Source organism: Motacilla alba, chromosome 9, assembly GCF_015832195.1.
Source record: "Motacilla alba alba isolate MOTALB_02 chromosome 9, Motacilla_alba_V1.0_pri, whole genome shotgun sequence".
NCBI lineage: Eukaryota > Metazoa > Chordata > Aves > Passeriformes > Motacillidae > Motacilla > Motacilla alba.
In genome coordinates, this window is record NC_052024.1 from 5,091,772 (window position 1) to 5,115,483 (window position 23,712).

The 23,712-nt window shown below is 48.2% G+C and overlaps 1 protein-coding gene across 2 annotated transcripts; it reads left to right on the plus strand.

The window, feature by feature from the left end:
- Positions 1-263: 263 nt before the first annotated feature.
- CLDN18 (claudin 18) lies at positions 264-17,533 on the plus strand. 2 transcript variants are annotated; one of them, XM_038146462.1, is made up of 5 exons: positions 264-483; positions 12,579-12,743; positions 14,235-14,340; positions 14,694-14,804; positions 15,641-17,533. In XM_038146462.1, the coding sequence occupies exons 1-5, from the start codon at positions 264-266 to the stop codon at positions 15,807-15,809; spliced, it is 771 nt and encodes a 256-aa protein (XP_038002390.1). In that variant the 3' UTR covers positions 15,810-17,533. The 2 variants fall into 2 exon arrangements, with proteins under 2 accessions (XP_038002390.1, XP_038002389.1); XM_038146461.1 differs by lacking the exon at positions 264-483 and adding an exon at positions 8,137-8,589.
- Positions 17,534-23,712: the final 6,179 nt, after the last annotated feature.

A 23,712-nucleotide genomic window follows, 5' to 3' on the forward strand; every position in this document is an offset into this window, starting at 1 on the left:
GGCCGTGCCTCTGCCTGGAGGGAGAAGGTAAACAGAGAGCGAGCTGGAACAAATGGCTCTTGGTACCGAGCGAGGAAATTATCTCACCGAAACAGATAAAGGCAAGGGGAGGTTTGCGTGGTGCACCCAGAGCTCTCTTGACTGCTGGCGTGACGTAGGCAGTGCCTCCAGCTAAAAGTCCCCAGTGCCCTGGCTGCCTGCCCCAGACCCGGCTTGTGGAGGCTTGTGCGCGCCCAGGACGTGGCTCCCGCGCACCTGGCACCATGTCGGTGACAATCTGCCAGTCCATGGGCTTCGTGGTATCCGCCCTGGGCATTGGGGGCATCATCGCCTCCACGTGCATGGACCAGTGGAGCACCCAGGACCTGTACAACAACCCGGTGACGGCTGTCTTCAACTACCAGGGCCTCTGGCGCACCTGCGTCCGGGAGAGCTCCGGCTTCACCGAGTGCCGCGGCTACTTCACCATCCTGGGGCTGCCAGGTAGGGCCTGATGGCACCAGAGAAGAGGTGGGAGGGAGTGGGACACAATCTCTGCATGACCAGTGGGGGATTTTCAGTCAAATTTCAGCCAGAAAGGACCTTGGGTGCTCACCTTGTTTGGAAAACAGATCCTTGGAGATACCTCAAGGAAAACCCATGGCCAAACTGAGGTTCAGCAAAACTCATTACGCACATCCTGAGGGGCTGTCCAGGCTGCTCCATGGGGAGATTCATCCCCTGTGCTGCGGGTCGCTCTGGCTCAGATTCCTGCCCCAGCTGTGTGGCTGTGTGTGGCTTCCCACCAGAAGCCACTAATAGTTTTGTCACTGGAGAAGATCCTTTCCTAAGAGGATATGTCACAGTTCAGCTCACTGTATTTCTATTTGGGCTAACACCACCAGGCTGGATTTCTCCCTAATTCTCCTTTGGTTCCAGTTTTTTCTGCCACGGGAATAATTCCTGTCCCGGTTGTGCCCAGAGTATCTCGGGGTGCAAACAATTAGGTTACAACAGGATTATCTGGGGCTTCTTCTTGCCTTAATACAGTGAGAAAAAAAGGCACTTAGACTCATATACCCATCTGGCCTCTGTGCTTTGATACAGCCAGAATGGAGGGAAGAAGCCAATTATATCAGGAAATCACTGCAGAACTTCTGCAAAATGGCATTTCCAAAACACACAAAAAGGGACATTGTGTGCAAAAATTACTTCTCTCAAGAGAAGGCACAAATCAAACCAGTATAACTCAGTGTAGCTGTGGCCTCAGACACCAGCTGGGGAGGTGTTTCATCCCCTGAGCTGTGTTTTTGTATTGCTCCTCTCTGGATCCTCATTCCCAGCTGCTGTCTAGCATTGGCTGTGCTGCAGCTTCCCCACTCCAGGGATGTCCCTGAGCATTGACCTCTCGCTGGAGCTGTGGCTTGGAATGTCCCTGCTTGGACTCTCAGGTACAGAGATGTGTTTTCCTAGAAGGACATGAGCCTGATCCTGGCTGGGCTTCCAGCTGAAGAATGAGATCCAAAGAAGGGTGTTTGTGCAGGGCTGGCATTGACACACTGCTCTCCCAGTCAGCAAAGCTGAGCAGCTTCACCAAGGGAAAACTCAGGGAGCAAAGGGCAGGACAGGCTGGTAAAACTCACTGGGTTAATGGTTGGACTTGATCTTAGAAGTCTTTTCCAACCTTAATGATTTTAGAAAGAGATTAAATTTACCATGTGAGGAGTAAATTGAGGTATGAAAACCAAACCCTCCCCACACAGATGCTCCCACAAGACGCTGCAGTTCTTCCAGTTCCTGCAGTTCTTTCTCAGTTCTTCTGCTCAAAAAGCTTAAAATGACAAAAGCTGTAACTCTACGAAAGAAGCAATTAACCTTTTCAAGTGTTCAGCTCTGGGAACTACTCTAATCTTTGAAGAAATCAGAATACTTGAGATTTGGGGGGTTTTCTTCTTTCACACCTTTGTCCTGGCCTCAGCCCTACAGCAAAAAGAAGAAAACCAGAGATGGTTTCTTTGCAATTCCAAAACCTCCAGACTGGTGTCTGTCGAGTGGGTGTTAATATTCTAAAATGGGATTGTTGAGGGGATGGATTTCCTGCACTAGCAGGATTTTCCTGCATTTAGAGGGGCTGCTGGAGATGAGTGTGCCCATGGCCTTGCTTACAGAAAGGGGGTGGAACAAGGTGGTCCCTAAAGTCCCTTCCAACCCAAACCATCCTGAGGTTCTGTGTTTCCACAATTCCTGAATTCCCACTTGTGTTTGCCAGGTTTACTGCTTTACAGCAGTAAACCCTACAAAAAGGAATATAAAAAAGCCCAAGGAATAAAGGACAAGCATAAAAAATAAAGGTGGTGGATGCCTGAGCCCTCCAAAGTTGCTGTCCTCACCCTCAGTGGTGTCGGGGAGATGGTGTGCGCTCAGTGTGAGGGAATATGAATATTTATGTGCTTTGTCCCAAATGAACCTTCTTGTGACCAGTGCTATCAACACTGCCCTACAAAATGAGGTGGAATTTTTCCCTTTCTTTTTAATGAACTGAGCTTGTTCTTCTGTAGTCAGCCCCCTCCCTGCTCCTGTTTTTGTCCTGTTATGGATTGTCTGACACTTCCAGTCTCTGGAGAAGCTGGAGCAAAGCCTCACGTCCTGCTGCCGTGCTTTATGGATTGGCTCTGTCTCCTGAATCCAGCTGCTCCTATGGGCATTTCTTCCCACCCACCACCAGCAAAGGTGGCACCCCAATCAGAGGAGGGGGAAATGATGCTAAAAATCCTATTATTAATTTGTTCAGATACTATTTAAGTGCATCTTCCTCACGTTTATTTTAAGTGTGCAGCACCTTGATCCCCATGAAACCCCCCTCACAAACTAGCCCAGAGTTAATGGTTTGTCAGCATTTCCATTATCAACCCCTATTTATTATCCTGACAATGGCAATTTATATTGGGAACAATAGTGCCAGAGTGAATAAAAATAATAGGACTCTGGCAAAGCAGCGAGGTGACCCGAGCACATCGAGGAAGTTTTGGGGTCCAAGGTTTTTTTCACCTCATTCCCTCGCTCCCACAGCAAAGATTAAGCTTGTCTTGCCCATCATCTATCTTCAATTTAGTTGGGAATTTTAATTTCAAATAGATTGAGGAAAAATCAAGATAATAGATAGAAATGAGAAATTACCCAGGCAGTTTATGGCTCTGGCTGCTCAGCTATAAACAGTTGCTCTCTGGTGAAATGTGGCACTGGAGGACTAGACGTATTTGCTCTGATTTTGTTTCCTCCTGTTATTTTTTGCTCCTTGCTTTGGCGTGAGATGGTCTGGAGGACATAGTTGGAAACTGAGCACACAAATAAGGGATAAACAGCAAAAGCTGAGCTGAGCAAGGCTGGTAGTTTTGCCTTGTGTGGACATCATGAGGTGATTTCTGCTCAGAGCAGAATTTTGCAGTTTCTTCCAACTTTGCTAAAATACAATTGCATGGGCAGTGATTTCCCTGGTGTCGGTGTCTTTTTGCCACACCTGTCCAGGGAACCTTCTCCAGCAATCTTTCAAAGGACATTTCTCCCTCAGGTCCAAAGCCCTTTTTACCCCTTCAGAAAGGCTGAGCTATCTCTCTGCTGTGGACCAAAGGGCTGTTGGCTTGAAATAGGAGAATATTCTTGCTTTTCCAATGGCAAACTTTGACAGTCTGAGAGCAACTTGCTCAACTTCTCCAAGTGCTAAAAATACCCATGTTCTTAGAGTGCTCAGAGGGAAAAGAGGCCATGGGAATGCAACCACGACAGCCCAGACCTTCCATAAATTTAATTTTGGCTGGTGCAGAGTAGCAGTGGTGCATAGATGTTTCCTGAGGAGAATTCATGTCTAGGAAGAATCAACATTGGCTTCTCTGGATTTTTCCCTTGTACATTGATGCTCTGAAGAAGTTTTCTTTCATTTCATACAACCCACAACCATTTTGTGGTATAATCATAGCAAATAACCCGATTTTGGAGACAGGGCAGCCACTGGCCAAGGCGACAGCGTCTCTGCTCCCTGGAATTGTTCTATGCCCAAAGTTTGTAACAATGGGAAGTGCTAGTTGCCATGTCATGATCCTCCATTACTGATGGCCAAGGCAAAGTCTCTTTCAAGGTCTGTTTGCTGTTTGAAATCCTTTCACCCAGCCAGGTCAGCTCTGAATTTTGAAATATTTACAGGCAACTGCTGTAACCTGCTTAAAGTCTTTTGAGGTCATGTTTTGGGTGCAGAAGGATTTAGGTTGTCCAGGTAGGCTGGAGACTTGATATATCCTACCAGGACACGTGTGAGGCTCTGATGGGTTTGCACTCACAGCTGGAGCTGAGGGAGGTGTGGGGATGGGGAAAGCACCAATGGGAGACCTTTAGAGAGGCCTCAGGAACCCCAGTGACACATAGGGTGCGAGGAGGTGGCAGGGAGCTGGGTACGTGTGTTGTATTTATTGTTTTGTGCCTTTACACCATGTGAAAGGATGAGAGACAAGGTAAAAAAAATCCTAAGGGATTTGGGATGAGGGCCAGAAGAGGAAGGAGCAAGGCTATGGGGATTTGGGGCTGGGCTAGAGCTCACAGATGTATAGGCAAGTTCAGCCTCATGCACCCCAGGGACCCTCTGAGGTCCCTACAGAGGGACCTCAGAACGCACTCTTGACCACCCACAGTGGTGTGGATCTGAGCTGGGATGGGGTCCTTCCATGACCCACTTCCCTAACTGAATTCCAGAAAGGCCATTCAGCCCTTCTTATTGTGGACCACATTCACGAACCCTGAGGTTGTCCCGACAATGGAGGGGCGGGAAGAGAAGGGTGGGTTTGCTCAGTCTGGGCCTGAGCAGGCTGGGCTGGTGTGAGCAGCTGGCAGGGTGTGAGCTGTGTTTGCAAATTTGAGAGCAAACATGAGCTGGAGGTGATTTTTGTGGGAGAGGCGGCGATAACATTCAGGAGCTGCCTGGGCCCAAGGACCGGTTTTGAGATAACAGAGTCAACGCCTGGAGAGATAAAGCAACTATGAGCTGGAATAAAGGGGCACAGGGGAGTGGCCACAAAGCCCCCTTCTTTTCCTCATTTGGGTAAACCACTGGAGCTGTCCCAATGCTCAGTGGGAGCCCTGTTCTCTGCTCCTTGGTGAGCTGCAGCCTCGCCATTCCCTTTTTTCAGACACAGCTCAGTATTTCCACGTGGATTGGGAAACCCTCTGACCAAGCATCCAGTGGCTGGAGACAATCCACAGATTGCTTGGAGAGAGATTCCCATCCTTCAACCAATCCTGGCTGTGGTCATCTCCATGGGGTGGCTGGAGATGAGCATCAGGTTGTGGTGTAGATGCTCAGACTTGCTCCACAGCTTTGGTGTCATCCAGCCCCTTCTTGGATTATGCTCTGAGTCAACAGTTCAGATGAAACTCCCAGGGGATCTTCTGTTAGGTGGGAAAATGGGATTAATGTATTTTTCCCTATCATGGGCAGCTCAGAAACAACCATTAAATATAAGCTTAAAATCCGAATATTTGAGAAAGGCAAAGGAAATGTGCTGGGTAAGGGTTGGGAAGGAAACAAGTTTGGATTTTGTCTCCAGAACTCTGCTTCAAGCATCCACTGAGGAAGGCGTGGGAGTTTTAAATTCCCACTCTTTCAAGTATGTTCTAGTCAGAGCAGGAGAAATGGCAATGGGATGCCTGGAGGACACTTCAGCCAATACTTTTGGAGATGAGCAAACAGAAGCCCCCCCAAACCACAATAATTATTCAAAGATGGCAATATGTGGAGTGCTGAGCACGGCTGGGTATTTAACTCTTAACTGAGGACTGCAGCATGACCATCAGCAGCAAAATTCCTTCCTTGGCTTCATTTCTGGGGACAGCACATGAGTGGGGAATGTCCAACCTTGTGTTGGCTTCTCTTCTTTAGAGACATGGCTCCATCTGACCCTGCAAATCAAAGCCAGGCTGGTTCTTCTGGACTTTCCTGCACACCTGGAGATTCTGATGATGTTTTTTGACTGCTCCACCATTGCTCTGGGGTTTTGATGTCCCTGCGTAAGAGCCATGATGAGAAACAGCATCTCCATCCACAGGGGAAAATTCCATTCCCAAGGAAAGATTACTGAGGTGACGGACTGGACATGGGCACATCCAGGGATGGCCCTCTTTCCAATAGATGCCTTGAGGGGTTCAGCAGAGCTTGGGATGTGAAACACGGGAGAAGGAGAAGAAAAGCTCCCTGTTGGTTTGAAGAGCGGCTCCTGCTGCACGTGGCCAGAACCAGCAGCCAGGTTGGAGCAAGGAGTGGTGTGTCCCCTCCCACCCAAGCAAATGTGGATATAGGGATGGAAGGGCCACCACCACTGATATTCCTGCAACCACCCAGATGTCCAACTGAGCAGAAAAAACTAATCATTTAGAAGGTGGCAGAGGTGTTTGGGAAAAAAAAAGCTCAAAAAAATATGTTCACCCTATTAATTCTCCCCCTTTTTCTTCCCTTTTCCTCCCCTGGGGTTATTTTTAGCTATGGCCAGTCTATGGGTTCATTTCTCTGTGCAGTGTTGCACGCACTTGGGAAGAGGGATTATGTCTCAAAGGAATATCACTCCTTCTGACGTGTTCTGATGAGGTTCAGCCCAGAAGAAGGGATGTGCGCTCTCACCACTAGATGGCCAGAAACAAGAAGGCAAGTCCTGGGGCATGGGAAGGACAGGAGTCATCCTGGAGAGCTGCTGAGGAATGTCAGGGCTTCAGTGAAATCAGATTTTCTAGACCAGGACGCAGTTCTGGCTGTGGGACCACAAGGGATGGGATGGAGAACTGACCACATTTTAGCACTTTTTGTCCTTCTGTCTTCCAGGTCCTTCTCATCCCTAGTTGTTATATCGGCTTCTAAGTGTTCTCCAGAACTGATCTATCACAAATCATTATCCAAAATGAGGAATTCTCCCATCATTCCCTATCCTTCACAGATGATGAGCAGCTGTTTGCCACCTCTGGTTCTTGAGGGTTCCCTTCCATGGTTTTCATTCACTTTATTATTTTTGCTGGCAACTTTAGGTAGGTCAAAACTGACCCTTCCTGTGATATAAACTTACCAAAGTGAATGAAAATGACGACATTTGAATAAAACTGATAGAGCAAAGACATCTTGTGCCTGACCTGAGAGGGCTGTGATTGCCATGAGACATGGAATTGGGCTCGGACTGCCCCTGGCTGCAGAGCTCTACAAGCCAAGGGATGTCCTTCATGGTTGTTCTCCAGAAGGCAGGAGCAATATCCAGGGTGTAATAGCCCCATTGTAGCTCCCCATGGACACAAATAAGCCTTTCCTCTCTTCCTGGTGGCTCTCACATGGCTTCATAACCAGGTGCTGTTGTGGATCGTGTCTGTGGTACGGACAGTTTAAAGCAGGAGTTTGCTTCTAGATCAGGACTGAAGTAAATCAGTTGGAGGGAGATACTGGATGAGAATGGATGAGTGTAAAGCCTGGAAGGTCCTTGTACCTCACTGACTCCATTGGCAGAGTAGCACAGTGGATTTATATTGCTCCCACAAGCCCAGGACCTCTCCACTGTGATAATGAATTTCCCACTTTTTACATGCCCCATCCCTTTCCCAGGACCATCCCTCCAGTCAACACAGACAAGCACCCCCTCAGAAAGGCCATTTCCCAGTGCTCCCTGTGCTCTCCTCCCTCCCACGTGGGTTTCAGTGTGTCCTCGTGATGGCAGTGGGGATGTGGGTGGAGAACAGGGCTGGAGGAGCTTTGCTGGATCAGTTTGGGGCTCTTGGCTTGGTGCCCTGGGTGGTGCTATGGTCAGCATCCAGTGGAAGTTCAGTGATGCCCAAGGGCACTGCAAGGAGCCACATGCCTGGGCTGGCCTGGTGGCCCCACATCTTTGACAGAGCCCTGTCTCTCATTGTGCCTCTTGTGAGGACACCTCCATGGGGGACAGATTGTCTGGTGGCTTCAGCAGAGGGGTGGGGAGGTGGTGGCCTGGGCCAGGTGCTGAATTCCCCTTGGGACATGGTCCTTGCCTCGTGCCAAGCAGGCAGGAGAGGCCCAATGGGCAGCAAAGGGTTTCAGGGGGCTGGCCAAGCCCCAAGTGGGTTACCCAACACTCAGCAGAGCGTGGCTGCTTAAACGTGGAAGGACAAGCACTTCTAAAGGACAAAAGCTCCTATCTCCAAGCCCTGCCGGCACAAACCTCGCCGGCAGCGAGAGTGAAACTGGACTATCTTGCAAAAACACTTTGAGCAAACAGCGCTCAATGGAAAGCATCTGATAAGAGCAGCTGCACTGCTGGTGGCTCAGGCAAGAGGACTCCGGTGCCCCATTAGGACTGCAGCTCCCTCGGGGCCGCACCACCTCCGCTCTCCGGGGACGCACCATGTCCACCACCATCTGCCAGGTGATGGGGTTCCTCGTGTCATCGCTGGGCGTTGGGGGGAGCATCATGGCCACGGCCATGGACACGTGGAGCACGCAGGACCTGTATGACAACCCGGTCACGGCCGTGTTCCAGTACCAGGGGCTGTGGAGGAGCTGCGTGCGGCAGGGCTCCGGCTTCACGGAGTGTCGGCCGTATTTCACTATCCTTGGGCTGCCAGGTAGGGACAAAAACACTCCAGGTGTCACCCAGGGGCTCTCCTGGAGCTCCGCATCTGAAAGGAGGAGCAGGTATCTTAAAGCACTTTGCGAAGAATAACATTTCTGGTGTTATGTTATGAGCATAAAATTAGGAGCATATTTGTTGCCAAAATGATTTTTGTGGTGGGGGTTATTGGTGGAGGTTACAAGCTCGAGCATATGTGGGGGACCTCTGGGTGAGCATCATGGGTTCAGCACCACTGCTGGCATAAATCAGCACAGCTCCACTGAGGTGAGGAGAGGGAGGATGTTTAACCCTCTAGGTATTGTCCCTGGGAATGGAAACAAGGAAAGGGGCTGTATGCAATTGTGTAGTGTTATAGGATAATGGGGATAATTGAAATGTACTGTTTTTCCAAAGATAGAACTGGAATGGGAGAAATCTGCCCATGAGAGGTGAGGGTAGGAAGGGCAGGAAGGGGAAAGGTGTGTTCAGCCACTGCCCATCACCCGGCCAGCATTAGTGCTACAGAAGCAGAGTGCAGAGGTGTATTGCTGTCCTGTTTGCTTGCTCACGTTCCCAAAAGAGCTGTTTTTCCCACCCTACTGCATGCGAGGGTATTCCAGCGCTCCCAGCCCAGCAGTCAATTTGGCTCTGGGAGCGTTTCTCACTCCTGGTGCATGATCACAAAAAGGTCCAAGCAAGCAGTGCTGTGCATGGGCCTTTTGCAACTGTTGATCCAAGTGTGATGTGGGTTCCAGCACTGTATCTTCAAGGATGTATGTCATCCTCAGGGATGTCATGCTCAGGGATGCCCTCAAGATTTGCTGAGGACCCGTGACTCTCTGAGGGGTGCCATGGAATAAATGTGTCTCTGTGTATCCAGTTTCAGGATTTCCAGGTGAATTCTTTCCCTATTGGAAGAGCAAACCTGATATTTAGAGTCACCTCTCCCATGGGAATATTTTTTAAAAGAGTAAAAATTAGATTTATCCAACTATCTCCACAAAATGTTGACCACTATATCTCTTCACAATGCTGTGGGCAGGTGATTGTGTTTTAAATGAGCCATAAGGAAATGGGAACCATCATTTTGATGTCAATTTATCCCAATCAGGATTTTACTTTTTCAAGTAAACTTTTCAAGTAACTTTTTTACTATTTGCAAGTAATATGGCAATGAAGAAATGTGCAAAGCACTCACAGACAATTGCTGTTGTTAGAGATATGCTATCAGAGTTATCTTTATGAATCCTTTAAATTGATTTCTTCCTTCAAACATACAGAAAAAATGTCCCTGCTGGAATTTGCTTAACTTAAACACCTGCTGGATGTACTTAATTTCCCTAAAATTTCTATATCTCATCAATTATTACTGGTCATAAAGTCAGATTCCACCTTTTTGTTATGTATTAGCAACAGAAATGCAGGTGATGGTCATTTAAATGACTTAAAGTTGTTTTACCTTGCTCACCTCTTACCACTCACACGGGGGAGGAAGACGACTATCCAGTTTCCCTTACCTCTGGAAAACAGGGATCAGGCTGTGTTTTCACATCACTGGCATTTATTTTGGTGGAGAAGCTGTTTCTGTTGATGCTTTTGCTATTCCCTTGTTGTGGAACACCAGCACTTGTATGGAAGCCAGGTTATCCTCTGTCATGCGAAAGGTGTGCGCGAAAGGCAGGTTTTGTAACCCCAGGGCTGTTTGCTTCCTACTGCTCCTGATACCACTTTTCCTTAGTCTCCCACTTTGTTTGTCTAAGCCCTTCCACTCCTTCCTCCCAGCAGAGGTCATTCACCTTTGGAAAAGCAGCTCTTTTCCAAGGACTTTCAATGGATGCCAAAATTCCCTTGAAACTGCAGTGCTGCCTTTCCAAACAGCTCCCACTTCAAGTCCTGTGAGCCAAGTGGAGAGTCTTCATGTCACAGCAGAAACAATTTCCTTCTCCTTTCCATCTCTTATTGGAGATGGTCAGTCTCATGGAGGCAGGAATGGCTGCTGATTGCTTATCTGGCATTTTTTCTGTCATGTCCTTCTGTGGTCCTCTTGTCCCCCATTTCCAACATCTCCTTTCAATGGAGATTTACGACAGTGCTCCAGCAAAAGTGGAGCATCCTTGGCTGCTTGGCTTGGCCCTGCCTGTTGTGTCCTTCCATGGGCACCCAAGGTGCTGGGAACACCTCTCCTGAGAACCAACAAACTCTCTGTGGGATCTTTGTTTGGGGTCACTGCTTGACGGGGTGAAAACAGCCCAGTGATGACACCCAGGAACCTGCAGGGAACACCCAGGAATGAAGCACTGTCTTGGGGACAAAGAGCTTCCATCATGATCCAGCCATTATCAGCCTCTCCTGCCTGCCCTGAAACAAAAGCATTTGCAAAGAAGCTTTGGTGGTTGCAGAGACAAACGAAGATTGAAATTTCCTTCTCTTTCTGCTTCCCACCAGGTGCTGCGGAACAACCTCTGAGGGCTGATAAGGCGTATCCGCCATTCCCTGATGGATCATAACTAATGAGCTCCTACCTGGGGGCTGATGAATGGGAGATTGAAAACTCCTGGCTCGTTAGCACTCGTTATCAGCTGATAAGGGCAAATTGAGTCATAAGAGCTGAGGCAGTGGGACTGCTGGATGGGAGAAGGTGGTATATTCCCGGCCTGTGGAGTGGCAGCCTGCCTGCTTCCGTGTGCACTGTGGTGCCAGTGCGGTTTTGCTCTGCTTCCTGACACCCCACAGGCCAGGAGAGCCACCCAGCATCCTCCTGGGAAGGGTTTACAAACCTTGTCCCAACCTGTGCAAGGGCTCTGTGCTCCCCTGCACCCTTGGGCACTGCAGTCACCCAGCAAAGGGGTGACAGACAGGGCAGAGATGTCCCTCGGGCTGTGGAATGTGTTTTCCACCTGTTTCACTCCATCATGAGCCCCCTTTCTCTTCCCTGAAGAAGGGGAATCATGCTTGGGGAGCACCAAAGCCAGACCCAGGGGCTGTGGGAGTGTGTGGCAGTGTAAGGAGAGGCTGCAAAGTGTCCCAACCAAATCCCAACAGTCCTTGAAATACTCCTCAGCACCCCTTCCAGGGCTCTGCCGCCTTCCTGTCTCTGCCAGGGACTCGTGCACAAGTGGAGAGGGGAAGTGTCTGGAAAAAGATGGGATATGTGCCACCTTATTAGAGAATCACCTTGGTATTCAAGTGCTCTTTCCCCCACCACTTCTCCAGTTTTAAAGGTGCAAGTCTTCCTTTACTTCTCCTTTTACTTTTCTATTCCACCCAAGAGGAGTCTGAAGGGTTTTTGCCTCCTTCAGGCCTCAGCTCCCATGGGCATGACCCACCAGCATTCCCAGCTCACGGCACACTGCTGCACAAATTCAGGATGGGGGTATTTGGGTGTTTTATTCATGAACATGGACAGATTTATCCAGGACTGATGTTCCAAACAACCCTTGGAAGGATATGGTGAGGGAGATGGTTGCCAGCGCTTTGATGCTCTCTCCTCTCCATGTAATGTTCGATGTCCTCTTTTCCATGTGCTTTACTGGGAAGCAGGAATATACAGAACTGCATTTTGAGTCATGCAGTGGCTGGAAATATCCTGGATAAGGTAGGTGGAGCTGTCTGCTTCCATTGCTGACTGGGGAGGAGAGAAGAGGCCTTTCTCAACCACTGTGGTTATGGAACAATCTATGCTTATGGAACAATCCATGCTTATCCCAGCTGCTCTCCATGAATTTCTCCCTAACTTTTCTCCATGAATTTCATGACTGCTGCTATTGAACATTTCTTAAAAAAACACTGCCTAAACCATCAAACTCTTTGGGAAGTTAAGTCAAACAGTCATACTTCCAGAGGTGCCCTAGATAATATGGAGTAGATCCAGTGCCAGTAGATCCAGAAGGTTTTCTTCTTCAATATTTCTATTTTCAGACAGAGGCAATCTTTGAAAATCCCCCAGGCTCTGACAAATCCCATTTCAGCCACTCAGCGAGGCTCTTGCTGTTTGTTTTGCAGCGATGTTCCAGGCTGTGAGGGCCCTCATGATCGTGGGGATCGTCCTGGGGCTTCTTGGCCTCTTTGTGTGCATTTTTGCTCTGAAATGCATCCGGATTGGGAGCATGGAGGACACTGCCAAAGCCAACATGACCCTGACCTCTGGCATCATGTTCATCATTGCTGGTAAGTGGGAACTGTCATGTCTTCCATGTGGAAGGCTTTCCATTTCCCTGGAAGTGAGAACTGGGCAAGTCTTGGTGCATTTCTGAAGTTATTGGCTTTGTCCTCCAGCCTGATTTCCTAGGGTCAAGTGGTTTTTACCTCTGATTAGGGAACAAAAAAATCTCTGGGAACCAGATGTTTTCATGGACAAAATACAGAAGGCTGAAAAAACATCCCACAGATGGAAAAGGAAGTATATCTCTTGATTTGTTTTATAAATGTTGTTGCCATATATTATTATAGCCTTTATTTATGTAGAATATTTCTTTCAGTTTCAGGCTTTATCCACAATAATTTTAGGAAGATTCCCACGGTTTTTGTAGCCTGGTTTGTAGGTTTTAAATACCAGCCTACAAGGCTGCAGGAATGCCCAGCTTCCTCAAAACTGCAAATGCTTAAAACATCACTTACATGTTTTCCTACATTGTTTTTGAGATAAGAGTCAAATGAAATCTATATCCGAACAAAGGGAAGGAGAATGTCCCTATTTAAAATCCTTCAAATACCAATGCTTCGCTTTTGTTGGGATATGAGACATTCAACACAAATTCAAAAAGTATAAGCTGGAAAGAGGAAACCGCCTTCTGCCACAGAGCTTTAATCTATTATTTTAGAGTCATGGAATGGGTTGGGTTGGAAGGACCTTAAAAATCATCCAGTTTCACCACCACCATGGGCAGGGACACTTTCAACTGGACCAGGGCTCCAAGCCCCATCCAACCTGGCCTTGGACACTGTGGAAGGAAGAAAAAAGAAAAACTGTCATGTGAGGGTTTTCTGCCAAAAGTTCTGGACTTCAGCTCTTCTGGACACCCCAGCTCTTATCTATCCTTGGTCTTTAAGGTCACTTCCAACCTAAATCAGTCTGTGATTCCATATTCAAGTGTTCTGTGAATTCCTTTGCTGAGGAAAACCAAAGGTTGACACTGCTGCCAGGATTGTCAGGGATGGCCATCCCAGACATCCCCTGTGTGGATGAATGGAAGAAGTTCCCACCTCTTGGGGTTGGTCTTCCACATCTGGTGATAAACAGGCTGTGAGCCAAAGACATCTCCTCTTTCATGTGACAGAGTATGTTTTCTCATTAGAAAAATTCTGTCAGGGAATTTTTGGTCCATGTTTTTCACTGTAAAACAAATGTTTAAAATTATTTAGTGGGTATTTTGTACAATGACCTGTTTGTTAAACTCATTTGTGTGACAAAACACACCAGGAGAAAGATTCCTGCTGGTCTGACTTGGGAGTGTGTTGTGCAATATTGTATTCCTGATGTTGGATTGGAAATGCAAGGAAAACCTGGAAGAAAAGTGTAACACAGTGTGGGTACCCCTTTGTGCTGAAGGCCACAGAGCAGTGTCTCACCCACCTTTCCAGAGGTGTCAGATGCTTCCCTGAGGCCCCAGGTGACTTCTTGCACTGCGTGGCTCTCAGTCTGTCCTTCTGTCCCCTTAGGCCTGTGTGCCATCACTGGCGTGTCCGTGTTTGCCAACATGCTGGTCACAAACTTCTGGATGTCCACCACCAACATGTACCAGGGAATGCAGAACGTCCAGAACAGGTGGGTGCTCAGCTGGCTCTGTGTGCTACATGGTGGAAATCTCCCTCAGAGCTGCTGTTGAAGCATTGGCAAACTCTGGGAGTATGTTGGGATGGTTGCAGGGCTTGGAAGATTATTCTTAGGGGATAGAGTCTGGGCTGGAGATCAGCAAACGGGCTGGGATGTGTCTGTTCTTACAGCTCAAGAATGAGATAGGGAGGCTGTTGTGGTTCAGACTGCATGTGGGACTTCTGTGAACTTCTGGGGACTTCTGGGTACAGCTGTAGGGCCAGGGGAGGATGCCACTGTTCAGTGTGTCTGGGCAGCAGCAGACAGGACCTGTCACACCCTAACCAGCCACGCCTGTTTTGCAGGTACACCTTTGGCTCAGCCCTCTTTGTCGGATGGGTGGCAGGGGGCCTGGCCCTCGTGGGAGGCATCATGATGTGCCTTGCTTGCAAAGGGCTCATCCCAGAAGAATCCCGGTAAGCTGGGCTGGGTGGACATGGGAAGGTATTGCAGGAAACCTGGGTGTCCAGGCGTGCCACAGCTGGCCCAGGATGTGTGGATGTGTGACACCCCCTTCACGATAGCTCTCATGGCGATGGAAACACAGAGTCCTTTAGGCTGGAAAAAACCTTTAAGATCAGAGTCCAGCCATTAATTCAGCCCTGCCAAGGCCACCACTACCTGAAGTCCACAATTAGTGAGTTTCCCTCCGTGGGTCCAAAGTGAGCATTTGCTCTCCCTGACCCTGTGACTCCCACAGGAACAGAGAGGACTTGGGAACCAACCTCAAAATGTGACATTTGCACTGTGCTGGTAGATTCAGGCCCATGAATTGCAGGTTGCACTGCAGATCATTAGCAGGGGTAGATTGCACCAGCTGAGCCACGATTTACACGGAATTGTAGAATTCCAGAGTGGTTTGGGTTGGGAGGGACCTAAAGCCCTTTCCATTCCACCCCTGCCATATACAGGGGCACTTTCCATAGACCAGGTAGATCCAAGCCTTGTCCAGCCTGGCCTGGAACACTTCCAGGGACGGTGTAACATCACCAGGAATTTGTACCCCAACATATCTGGTTATTGCAGGTGGGTCCACCACTCCACAAATGGTTTACTTAAGGGAAAGAAAGTATAAATTTATGAAAGAACCCGAAAGGGACTTGCAGCTTTCCATGGATGGTGGGCTGAGCTCTCTGAGTGCCTCCCAGTGCACAAAGTACAAAGCTCCCTAAAACCCACCATGAGCACAGGGTGCAGTGCTGGGCAGTCACAGCCCCTCCAGAGGCTGACGTTCCTCTTGTGTCTCTTCCAGCTACAAGGCCGTGTCCTACAACGCCTCAGGCAGGAACATCTCCTACAGGACGGGGCCCTACAAGGGGTATGAAGCTGACCCAAAGACCAGGAAGGGGGTGGGATATGAAGAAGCTCCTCGAAGTGAGGATGGGAGACGTCCGTACCCTTCGAAATACGACTATGTCTAGCAGACCTTCTGGCCTTGAGTTGTGCTCTCAGAGATTTTTAACTTCACAAGCAAAAAGTGCAGCAAACCAAGCAGTCTGTAAATAGGATTGTGTTTTCTAGTAGGTTTTCTCTACTCTGAGGTTGCATCTTTGTTGCGAACATCAGTTTTACTCGACTGCCCGTTAGTATTAACAGCGCCAGGAGGTCTGTGACCAAAGTAACGCCTTGTGGTGCTCTCAGAGTAGAACATTTTGCTCCTATTTTCTCTATAAACTGATATCCAGGAGCAGTGCCTTGTGCCCTTTCTTAATTGCTCAAATAGTGAAAATTCCCCTTTGATAATCGCTGTGTATTTGAAGTAAATTCTTTTGTGTCCCCTAGGCTGTGCCCAAAGTAAACAGAGCCTGTGGTCAGGGCATGTTCCTCCCTGGTGACTTCTCTACCCAGTCCCACCTTTGCTTTTCTGGCTGTACTCTAACGCTGATCTGCTCTGATATTTAATCTGATTTCTGTTACTTAGACGTTTGCTGGAGCCTGTGATAGCAAAGTGTATTTATTTCTTTGGATCTCTCCAGGGAATGTGCATAATCCATTGTTATTCCTGCACTAATAGCTCCCAACCTCCGTGTGCCACCGGTGTTCCTGCAGATGTCATCTTTAATGGAGCCAGGAGAATTTCTCATTTAGAATTAATTAGAGTTACCTTTGGAGCAGGACTCCCAGGGAGCATTAGATGTGTAACTCCACACCGACATCAGGACTTCCCTGTGGTAATTCTCCCCCCAGTGATGGGAAGATTAACTCCACAGTGGAATGTTGCCTCCTCCAGCCAATCCATCAGAGGGGGATTTTATCAGAGGGACACATGTCAGAACTTTTGTGGGAAGAGAGAGCTGTGAGCTCTTAGCAGGTCCTCCCACCTAGCGCCAGAACACATCCTAAAAAGCTCTAGACAATGCCTATGAATAAAGGAATAAGTTAGAGGGGAAAAAAGGGTTCCAGACCTTCCAAAATAACCATTTAATGGCATCCGCAGTGGGCTTGAGCACCATTCCTCAGGATTACAAGTTCTCTGAAGGAATTCAGTTCAGGCAAAATTATTTTGGTGAAATGCTGGTGTTCCCTGAGTGTTTGGTATCTTGGAGGGATCAGAATCTACAGCTGAACATTTCTGTAGAGTTGGACCTTTGTAAGGTCAAGTTGCCACCAGCTGAGCTGGCATCTCAGGTGGCTCTGAGGATTAGAGGGGGCAGGCTGTGCTCCCAGTGAGCACAAACTGCATCCCCCTCCTCCCCATGTGCAACAGTGCTCCATAAAACTCAGTTTCCATAACCCTCAGCTTTCCATAATCACCAGCTTTCCATAACCATCGCCTCTCCACCACCACATGGAGGCAAATCCCCAGCACAGGTCCAGGAGATCCTGGGGAAGGTCAACAAGAGGAGGAGGGAACACCTGGCAGGTGGTTGGAGGGAACGACCACCATGCAGAGGGGTGGGAAGATCTTCCAGCCACTGGCAGCTCAGGCTGGACGTTGGCCACCTGGGATAAACCCCTGTGAGATGTCAGTACTGACCCTCCCATTTGTTCCAGCAAAGAACTTGTTTTGAGGACTTGTTTTTAAAGGAGAAGAATTTCTTTTGCAGAGGTAGATCCTGTTCTGTTTTAGAAACATTGCTACTCTTTTCCATGGTTTGTATCTCACAGTATAAACTTAGATTTTCTGCGTTTTTTTTGTTTTGTTTTTTTTTTTTGCCTGCTGGATTTTTGTTTTTGCTTGTTTGTTTTGTTGGTTGTTGTTTTCTTCTTTTTTACATGAATATTAAAAAAAGAGAAAATCCTAAAGACCAGAATCACGGTTTCCAGTTGTTCTCTTCTTGTCAAAATCATCAGCTCCAACCTTCCTGCTCAGCCAAAGCTCACCAGCTTGTGTTCTACGTGTTCTTGGGAGGAGTATGGACACGGATGGGTAGTTGAGGGAAAAAAGAAAAGCTTTGGGTGTTTTATTTCCTTATAAAAGTCACACGATGAGAGAAAATTTCAGACAATCAGATTAATAATTATTGGGGGACCCCAAATCAATGATGTGGTGGAGTCAGAAATCCTTGGTGGGACCCTGAGCTTGCTGAGGAGTGGAGTGCAGCAAGTTTCGGGGTAGAGATTAAACACTTCTAAACACTTCATTGTTCTTAGGAGGGCAGAAAAATTGTGGGTATGTTCTCAGGCTCCACTGGAAAGGGGCTGAAAAGCCCAGGAATGTTTAATTTAGATAGGAAACACATAAGTGGTGCTGAGGGAAAGGTACACAGTGGAATGTGAAAAGCAGGAAAACACCCAGAAAAATTTGAAATGCAGGTTTACGGCTGAGTTAGAGCTAAAAAAAATTCCCAAGGAAACAGCTTTGAAAGTTACATTTTATTTTTCTGCTACACAAATGATGTGACAAAGTCCCCAAGCCGGCTATCTCTCGGTCACACTTTGATGTGTGCAGGCGTGTAGATGACAAGATTAGGGGCAGGAGCCTTATGGGGAGCTGAGAGAGAGCTGTATCCAGGAATTCCTGCCCTCGCTGGGCTCCTAATCTTCCAGCATCAGTTTTCATTTCCGTGCCTCGGCCGAAAACTCACAGGATGAAATATTTTAATGCAGTGAACTCCGCTGGAATAAAATCCCATTCCGGAGCAGAGAATCATTTATTTATGAGCCTGGCTGTGGCGTAACTAGACTTGGTGTTACAGCTGCTCCTGTGTTTGTGGCCCTAAGGGACCTTATCTTGTTCTCAGCACCACGGAGGATGGTGAACATCATTGTTGGGAATGACAGCACCGGGAGAATCCGCATCCACAGCCACGGAACTGCAGCTCCTGCTGCAGGGAGAACACGGGGTTTGGACGTGGAGATGCTGGAGAGAGACCAGGGGAGGTACCAGGATGAGCAGAGGGATGGAGCAGCTCTGCTGGGAGGAAAGGCTGGGAGAGCTGGAATTGTTCAGCCTGGAGAAGAGACCAGGGGTGACCTCACTGGGGCCTTCCAGTGCCTGAAGGAGCCAACAGGAGACATGGAGAGAGGTTATTTGCCGTGGACTGGAGTGACAGGACAAGGGGGAATGTGGGGGGATAGAATGTAAGAAAACAAAGATAGTGCAGAAGGTAATCTCACCCCTGAGGAATCGCAGCTGTACTAATTACCAAAGATTAGGAACAGGCCTGCCCCTAACAGGCCCAGCTGTAACCAATGAGGATGAGTGCTACAAAAGAGTAGGTTAGGTGGTTGAGAAGGGAGTTGGTATTTCTTGGCTGTTCTGTGAAGGAGTCAGTGCTGTGAGGAGCTTCCCCATGAGAAATCACCAAGAAGGTATGGAACTTTTGCAAAAGATAACAACAGGGGAATGGCTTTGAAGTGAAAGAGGGGAGATTTAGGTTGGATACACAGAAGAAATTTTTGGCTGTGAGGGTGGTGAGGACCTGGCACAGGTGCTCAGAGAAGCTGTGGCTGCCCCTGGATCCCTGGAAGTGTCCAAGGCCAGGTTGGACAGGACTCAGAGCAAGCTGGGCTAGTGGAAGGTGTCCCCGATTATGGCAGGGGATGGAATGGATGAACCTTAAGGTCTCTTCCAACCCAAACCATTCCATGATTCTATGATTCCTTGTCTTGGACACAGATCCAAGTATCCCCTTTTCAGCTGAGCTGGTGTCTCCTCTGAGCCCTGAAAGCAAAATTATCTCCTTGGGAAATCTCTGTGTCTTTACTGAGGCCAAAGTTCCCTTTTCCAAGCTCTCCTCTGCAGCCCAGCAGGCTAAAAAAACATAATTGTGATACCCTAATTATTTTTTGACTTAAAGATCCAGAAGCACCCTGAGGGTGACCCAATGTCTTGGTGACAGCTCATCATGATGCAGTGCTGTTATGTGAAGGACACAACCCCCTGAGCCACATCCACAGCCCCCAGAGCAAAGGGAAGGAGGGCACTTGCCCAGGTGCTGCCTGGGGACCATCCTGGGGCCACCCACCCCGAACACAACCTCTGCCCCCCCATGCCATGCATTCAGGGAGACCCTTCACCCTCAAGGATGTGAATTTGGGCTCTGAGATCTATCACATGGGGCTGGAGCTGCTGGAAGGAGCAGCATGTGTAGAGCACGCAGTGCTGGACCAAATCCATCCTGCCTGGCTGTGGGCTGGGAGGAGCAGTTCCTTATTTGCTGGGCTGAACTGGGCTTGCTGGTTTGACCAATTGCACAGCAGCAAGGAGGTTTGGGCCTCTGGAGTGCTTGGCTGAGTAAAGCCTGGAAAAAAACAGATCTCAGAGGCTGCAGAACATGTGGCCCTGTGAGTAAATCCAGTGTTTCCAGCTGCTGTTCCTGGTGAGGGAGGGAAGAGAACCCTCTCCCACCTTTTATTTTGCCTTTTTTGAACACAAACTGCAAGGGATGGATTTGGTAGCCCTTGTAAAACCAAGGGAGAAGAGTCGGGGAACTCCTGAACAGTTGTTGGGGTTTTATTTCCATGAATTTGATTGTCCTCTGAAAAATGCATTTCCTGCTCAGATGAGCTAATTAAATCTAGGCTTGTCTAATAAAGCTGAGCCTGCAAAGGCTGGGTGCATTATCTGACAGCTCTGAACAGGTTCTTTCCAAGCCCCGGCAACATCTGGAGTGTGTGAGAGCACACTGGATTTGCATGGAGTTTGTCTAAGGGACAAACTGAAGCTACAAATTGGACTAGGAGATAAGAACTCTCCTGAAATCTATATGCAATTAAAAGCCCAATCGTCCTCCCTATAGTGACAAGGTTATTGCTTTTATAGTGTTGAACAGAGATGAATGAGTCTATGGATTAATGGCACTAAGATTTATGACACTCTGCTTGCCCCAAATATTATGGGAGAATAGCTCTCTGGGTGAGATATTCCAGCTGAATAAATTTGATAGGATTTTTCTTTTCCCTTTATTATTTTTTTTCAGCTTTGGGAGAGCTGTGCTGCATTCAGAGCTTGTTAGTGCTGTGGATTGAATATTTACTGATATTCCCTGGTATATTGATGATTTATAAAAGTATTGCCAGTAACAGGAGCCCATGAACAAAAAGTCAATGGGAAGAACAAAACCCACAAACCCACTGATTTGTGATTCCTCCTTCATTTAATTGGCTGGATCTTTATCTTGCTGGTTCTGGGCTTGTTTTATTGTTCCCAGAGGCTCTAGAGAGGATAAAGCCAAAGGAGTCACTTCTGGCAGGAGAAATGAGGTGGCAGCGGTTGGTGGAGACCATGGAAAACCCTCTGTGCTGTGATATGCTAAACACTTAAAAAATTAGGAGGAGGAAAATAAAAACCTATGGGATTTTAAGGGGAGCAGTTTGGAAGGGATGGAGTTACACACCCAGGGCAGGGCAGAGGGGTGAGGACTGAGGGAAAACCATGGCCAGAGAAAACCAGGGGTGTGTGACAGGCCCTGCTCCTCCAAATCCCAGCAGGATGCAAGGATTGCATCATCCATCACTTAACAAAACTTTGGGAGTTGTTTTAAGCCAGGCTGGAGAGGGCTTGGAGCAAGTTAATTTAGAGGAAGATGTTCCTGGAGGTGGAACAAGGTGGGCTTTAAGGTCCCTTCCAGCCCAAACCACCCTGGGATTTTCTGATTTTGAGGCAAAGCCTCTGGGTGGAACAGCAAGGACAGGGATGTGTTTCCCAGCCCATGGGCTGAGCCCGACCCACCACCCTGGGTCACAACAACAGCATGGATTTGATCCCAGCTTCCCATGGAAAACACTGGCTCGAGATGCCCAACGTGGCACAAAACCTCTTTTTCCACATCTCAGCTCCCACACTGGTCAGAGGATGAGTGCCACCCTCCTCTTGGCACAAGGCTCTCAGCTGTTTCTGGACTTTCCCAAACTTAGGAGAAGTTTTCCCCCACTTTTCCACCACCTTTTGGACTTGGTGTTTGAAGCTCACCAGCAGCACCTCAGGCAGGAAAACTGCTGGGAAATGCAACAGAGAAGTGATTTTTACACTTGCTGGCAGCTGAATGAGCAGGCACCTGCCTTGGCACCAGGTTTGCCACGTCAAAGAGGCAGAGCAGCTCCTGCTTTCTGCCCTTTTCCTGCCTGTTTGCTCCTTGGGGCAGGAATTTGTTCTCCCATTAGCTTTGGATGGCGACAGCACCAGTGCCCAGCCAGGGTTTCCTGTCAGCCCCTCCATGGAACACGTTCTCACTGCCACCTGGAACTTTTTACAGGTAAAAAGGGTTTTCCTGCTTATTTCTGAACAGTTGCGCAGATTTTATTTTTTTTTTCCCAGAGGAATTGAGTTTGGTTGCCTTGTTCTGCTCAGCCCCACTTGGGTGTGTCCTGCTTCTTAATAGAAAAACTCACCTGGAAATGTGGGAAGTAAGGAAGGATAAGAGTCTGAACCAGAAGTGGCGTGGGTTGGAAAACAGAAGAGGAATTGAGTGCCAGTTTTCCTGTTATGTCTTCCCAAATTTCATACTTTGCAGAGACCAAGATCATAAATGCACTGCTAGAATTTTCCAAAATACAGACAGAATTAGGAAAATGAATTTAATTTACATAGATGAGCTCTGGGAAGGGGTCAAGCTGGCATTGTCATGTCCACAGTGCAAAGAGCCATCCTTGGGGTTTGATTTCCCACTGATTCCAGAAGGAAAGGAGGGAGGACACAGCAGCTGGGGCTGGGTTCTCTATCCGAGTGAGTTCAAGCCAGGTTCCTCCTGCAGCAGAAAATGAGGCTTCTTCCATTACCTTCTGGAGCTTGGGCAGGGAGAAGAGTGAGGAATGAGGAGAAAGCAGCTTTCCTTCTCCTCATTTTCCTCTAAAGAATCAAGAAGCTACACAAGAGTGTCCAGTGTGGAGAGCTGCCCCCGGCCTGTGGGATGCCACATCCCATGGGAAGGGGGTCGTGCCTGTGCCCCGAGGATGTCCAGGGAGAGCTGCTGAGGCTCCACAGCTCCTGGCACTATCAGACCCTGTTATTGCTCACGAGTGTGATGAAGGGAGAGGAGAAATCACACCTAGGAAATGTCATTTGTTTTCCTCGATGACTGACCGGGCAGGTCCCAAACCTCGGCAGAACACCAGCAGTGGGGTCTTCCCAAAAGGAGAGCCCAGAGCAGCCCTGGGGGGGCTGCAGAGCAGCTGCTGCTCGTTCCTGGTCCTGTGGCACCATCCAGTGGCTGCTGGCAGAGCGCTGTCACTTCCCTGTCCCCTCCCCGGCATCACTGATCCACAGGGAAGGCCTCCAGGTCACTGCTGTCAGATTTGGAGAGGCAGGTTTGCTGGAGAGATCCTAAAAAGCAATTCCAAAACTTAGAGCCGAGAGGGGCAAACACCCTCGTTGCATCAGGACACCACACAGGAGACCATTCCTTGACTTCCATGGCTTGAACATAGTCCCCATATCCTCATTTTTATTTTGAATTTGCCAGATGAAGGCCTGGAATCTCATTTTTATTGCAATAAGGAAAAAGAAATATTTCAATTTTTTTGTGCCAGGCCTTCCTTGGGTAAAATCTTTGTAAATTTTTTTTTCTGTGTAAGAAGCAGTTTAATTCTGACACTGCCACCCCTGTAATTGCACCAGTTCTCTCCATAAACTGAGGTTGTTTTAAATCTTCTATTAGTAATTCCATTATTTCACCATTACATCACTCCAGTTATCTCTAGATTTGTTCCTAAGAGTTTTTCCCAAGTTGATTCTCTGGCAGTTACTGTTTTGCTCCCAATTGCATGAATAATTATTTTTTTTTTTCCCCCAAAAAAAGAGTGAATGGACAAACATTAGGGAAAGGGCAGATGTGTGCAGCTGGATGAAGGGCCAAGGGCCACATCTGCTGCTGTAGGTTTGAATTCCCTGTGCCCAAACTCTTCCCTGTGGCCCTGCTGATGGGCAGGAGCTGGGAAGAA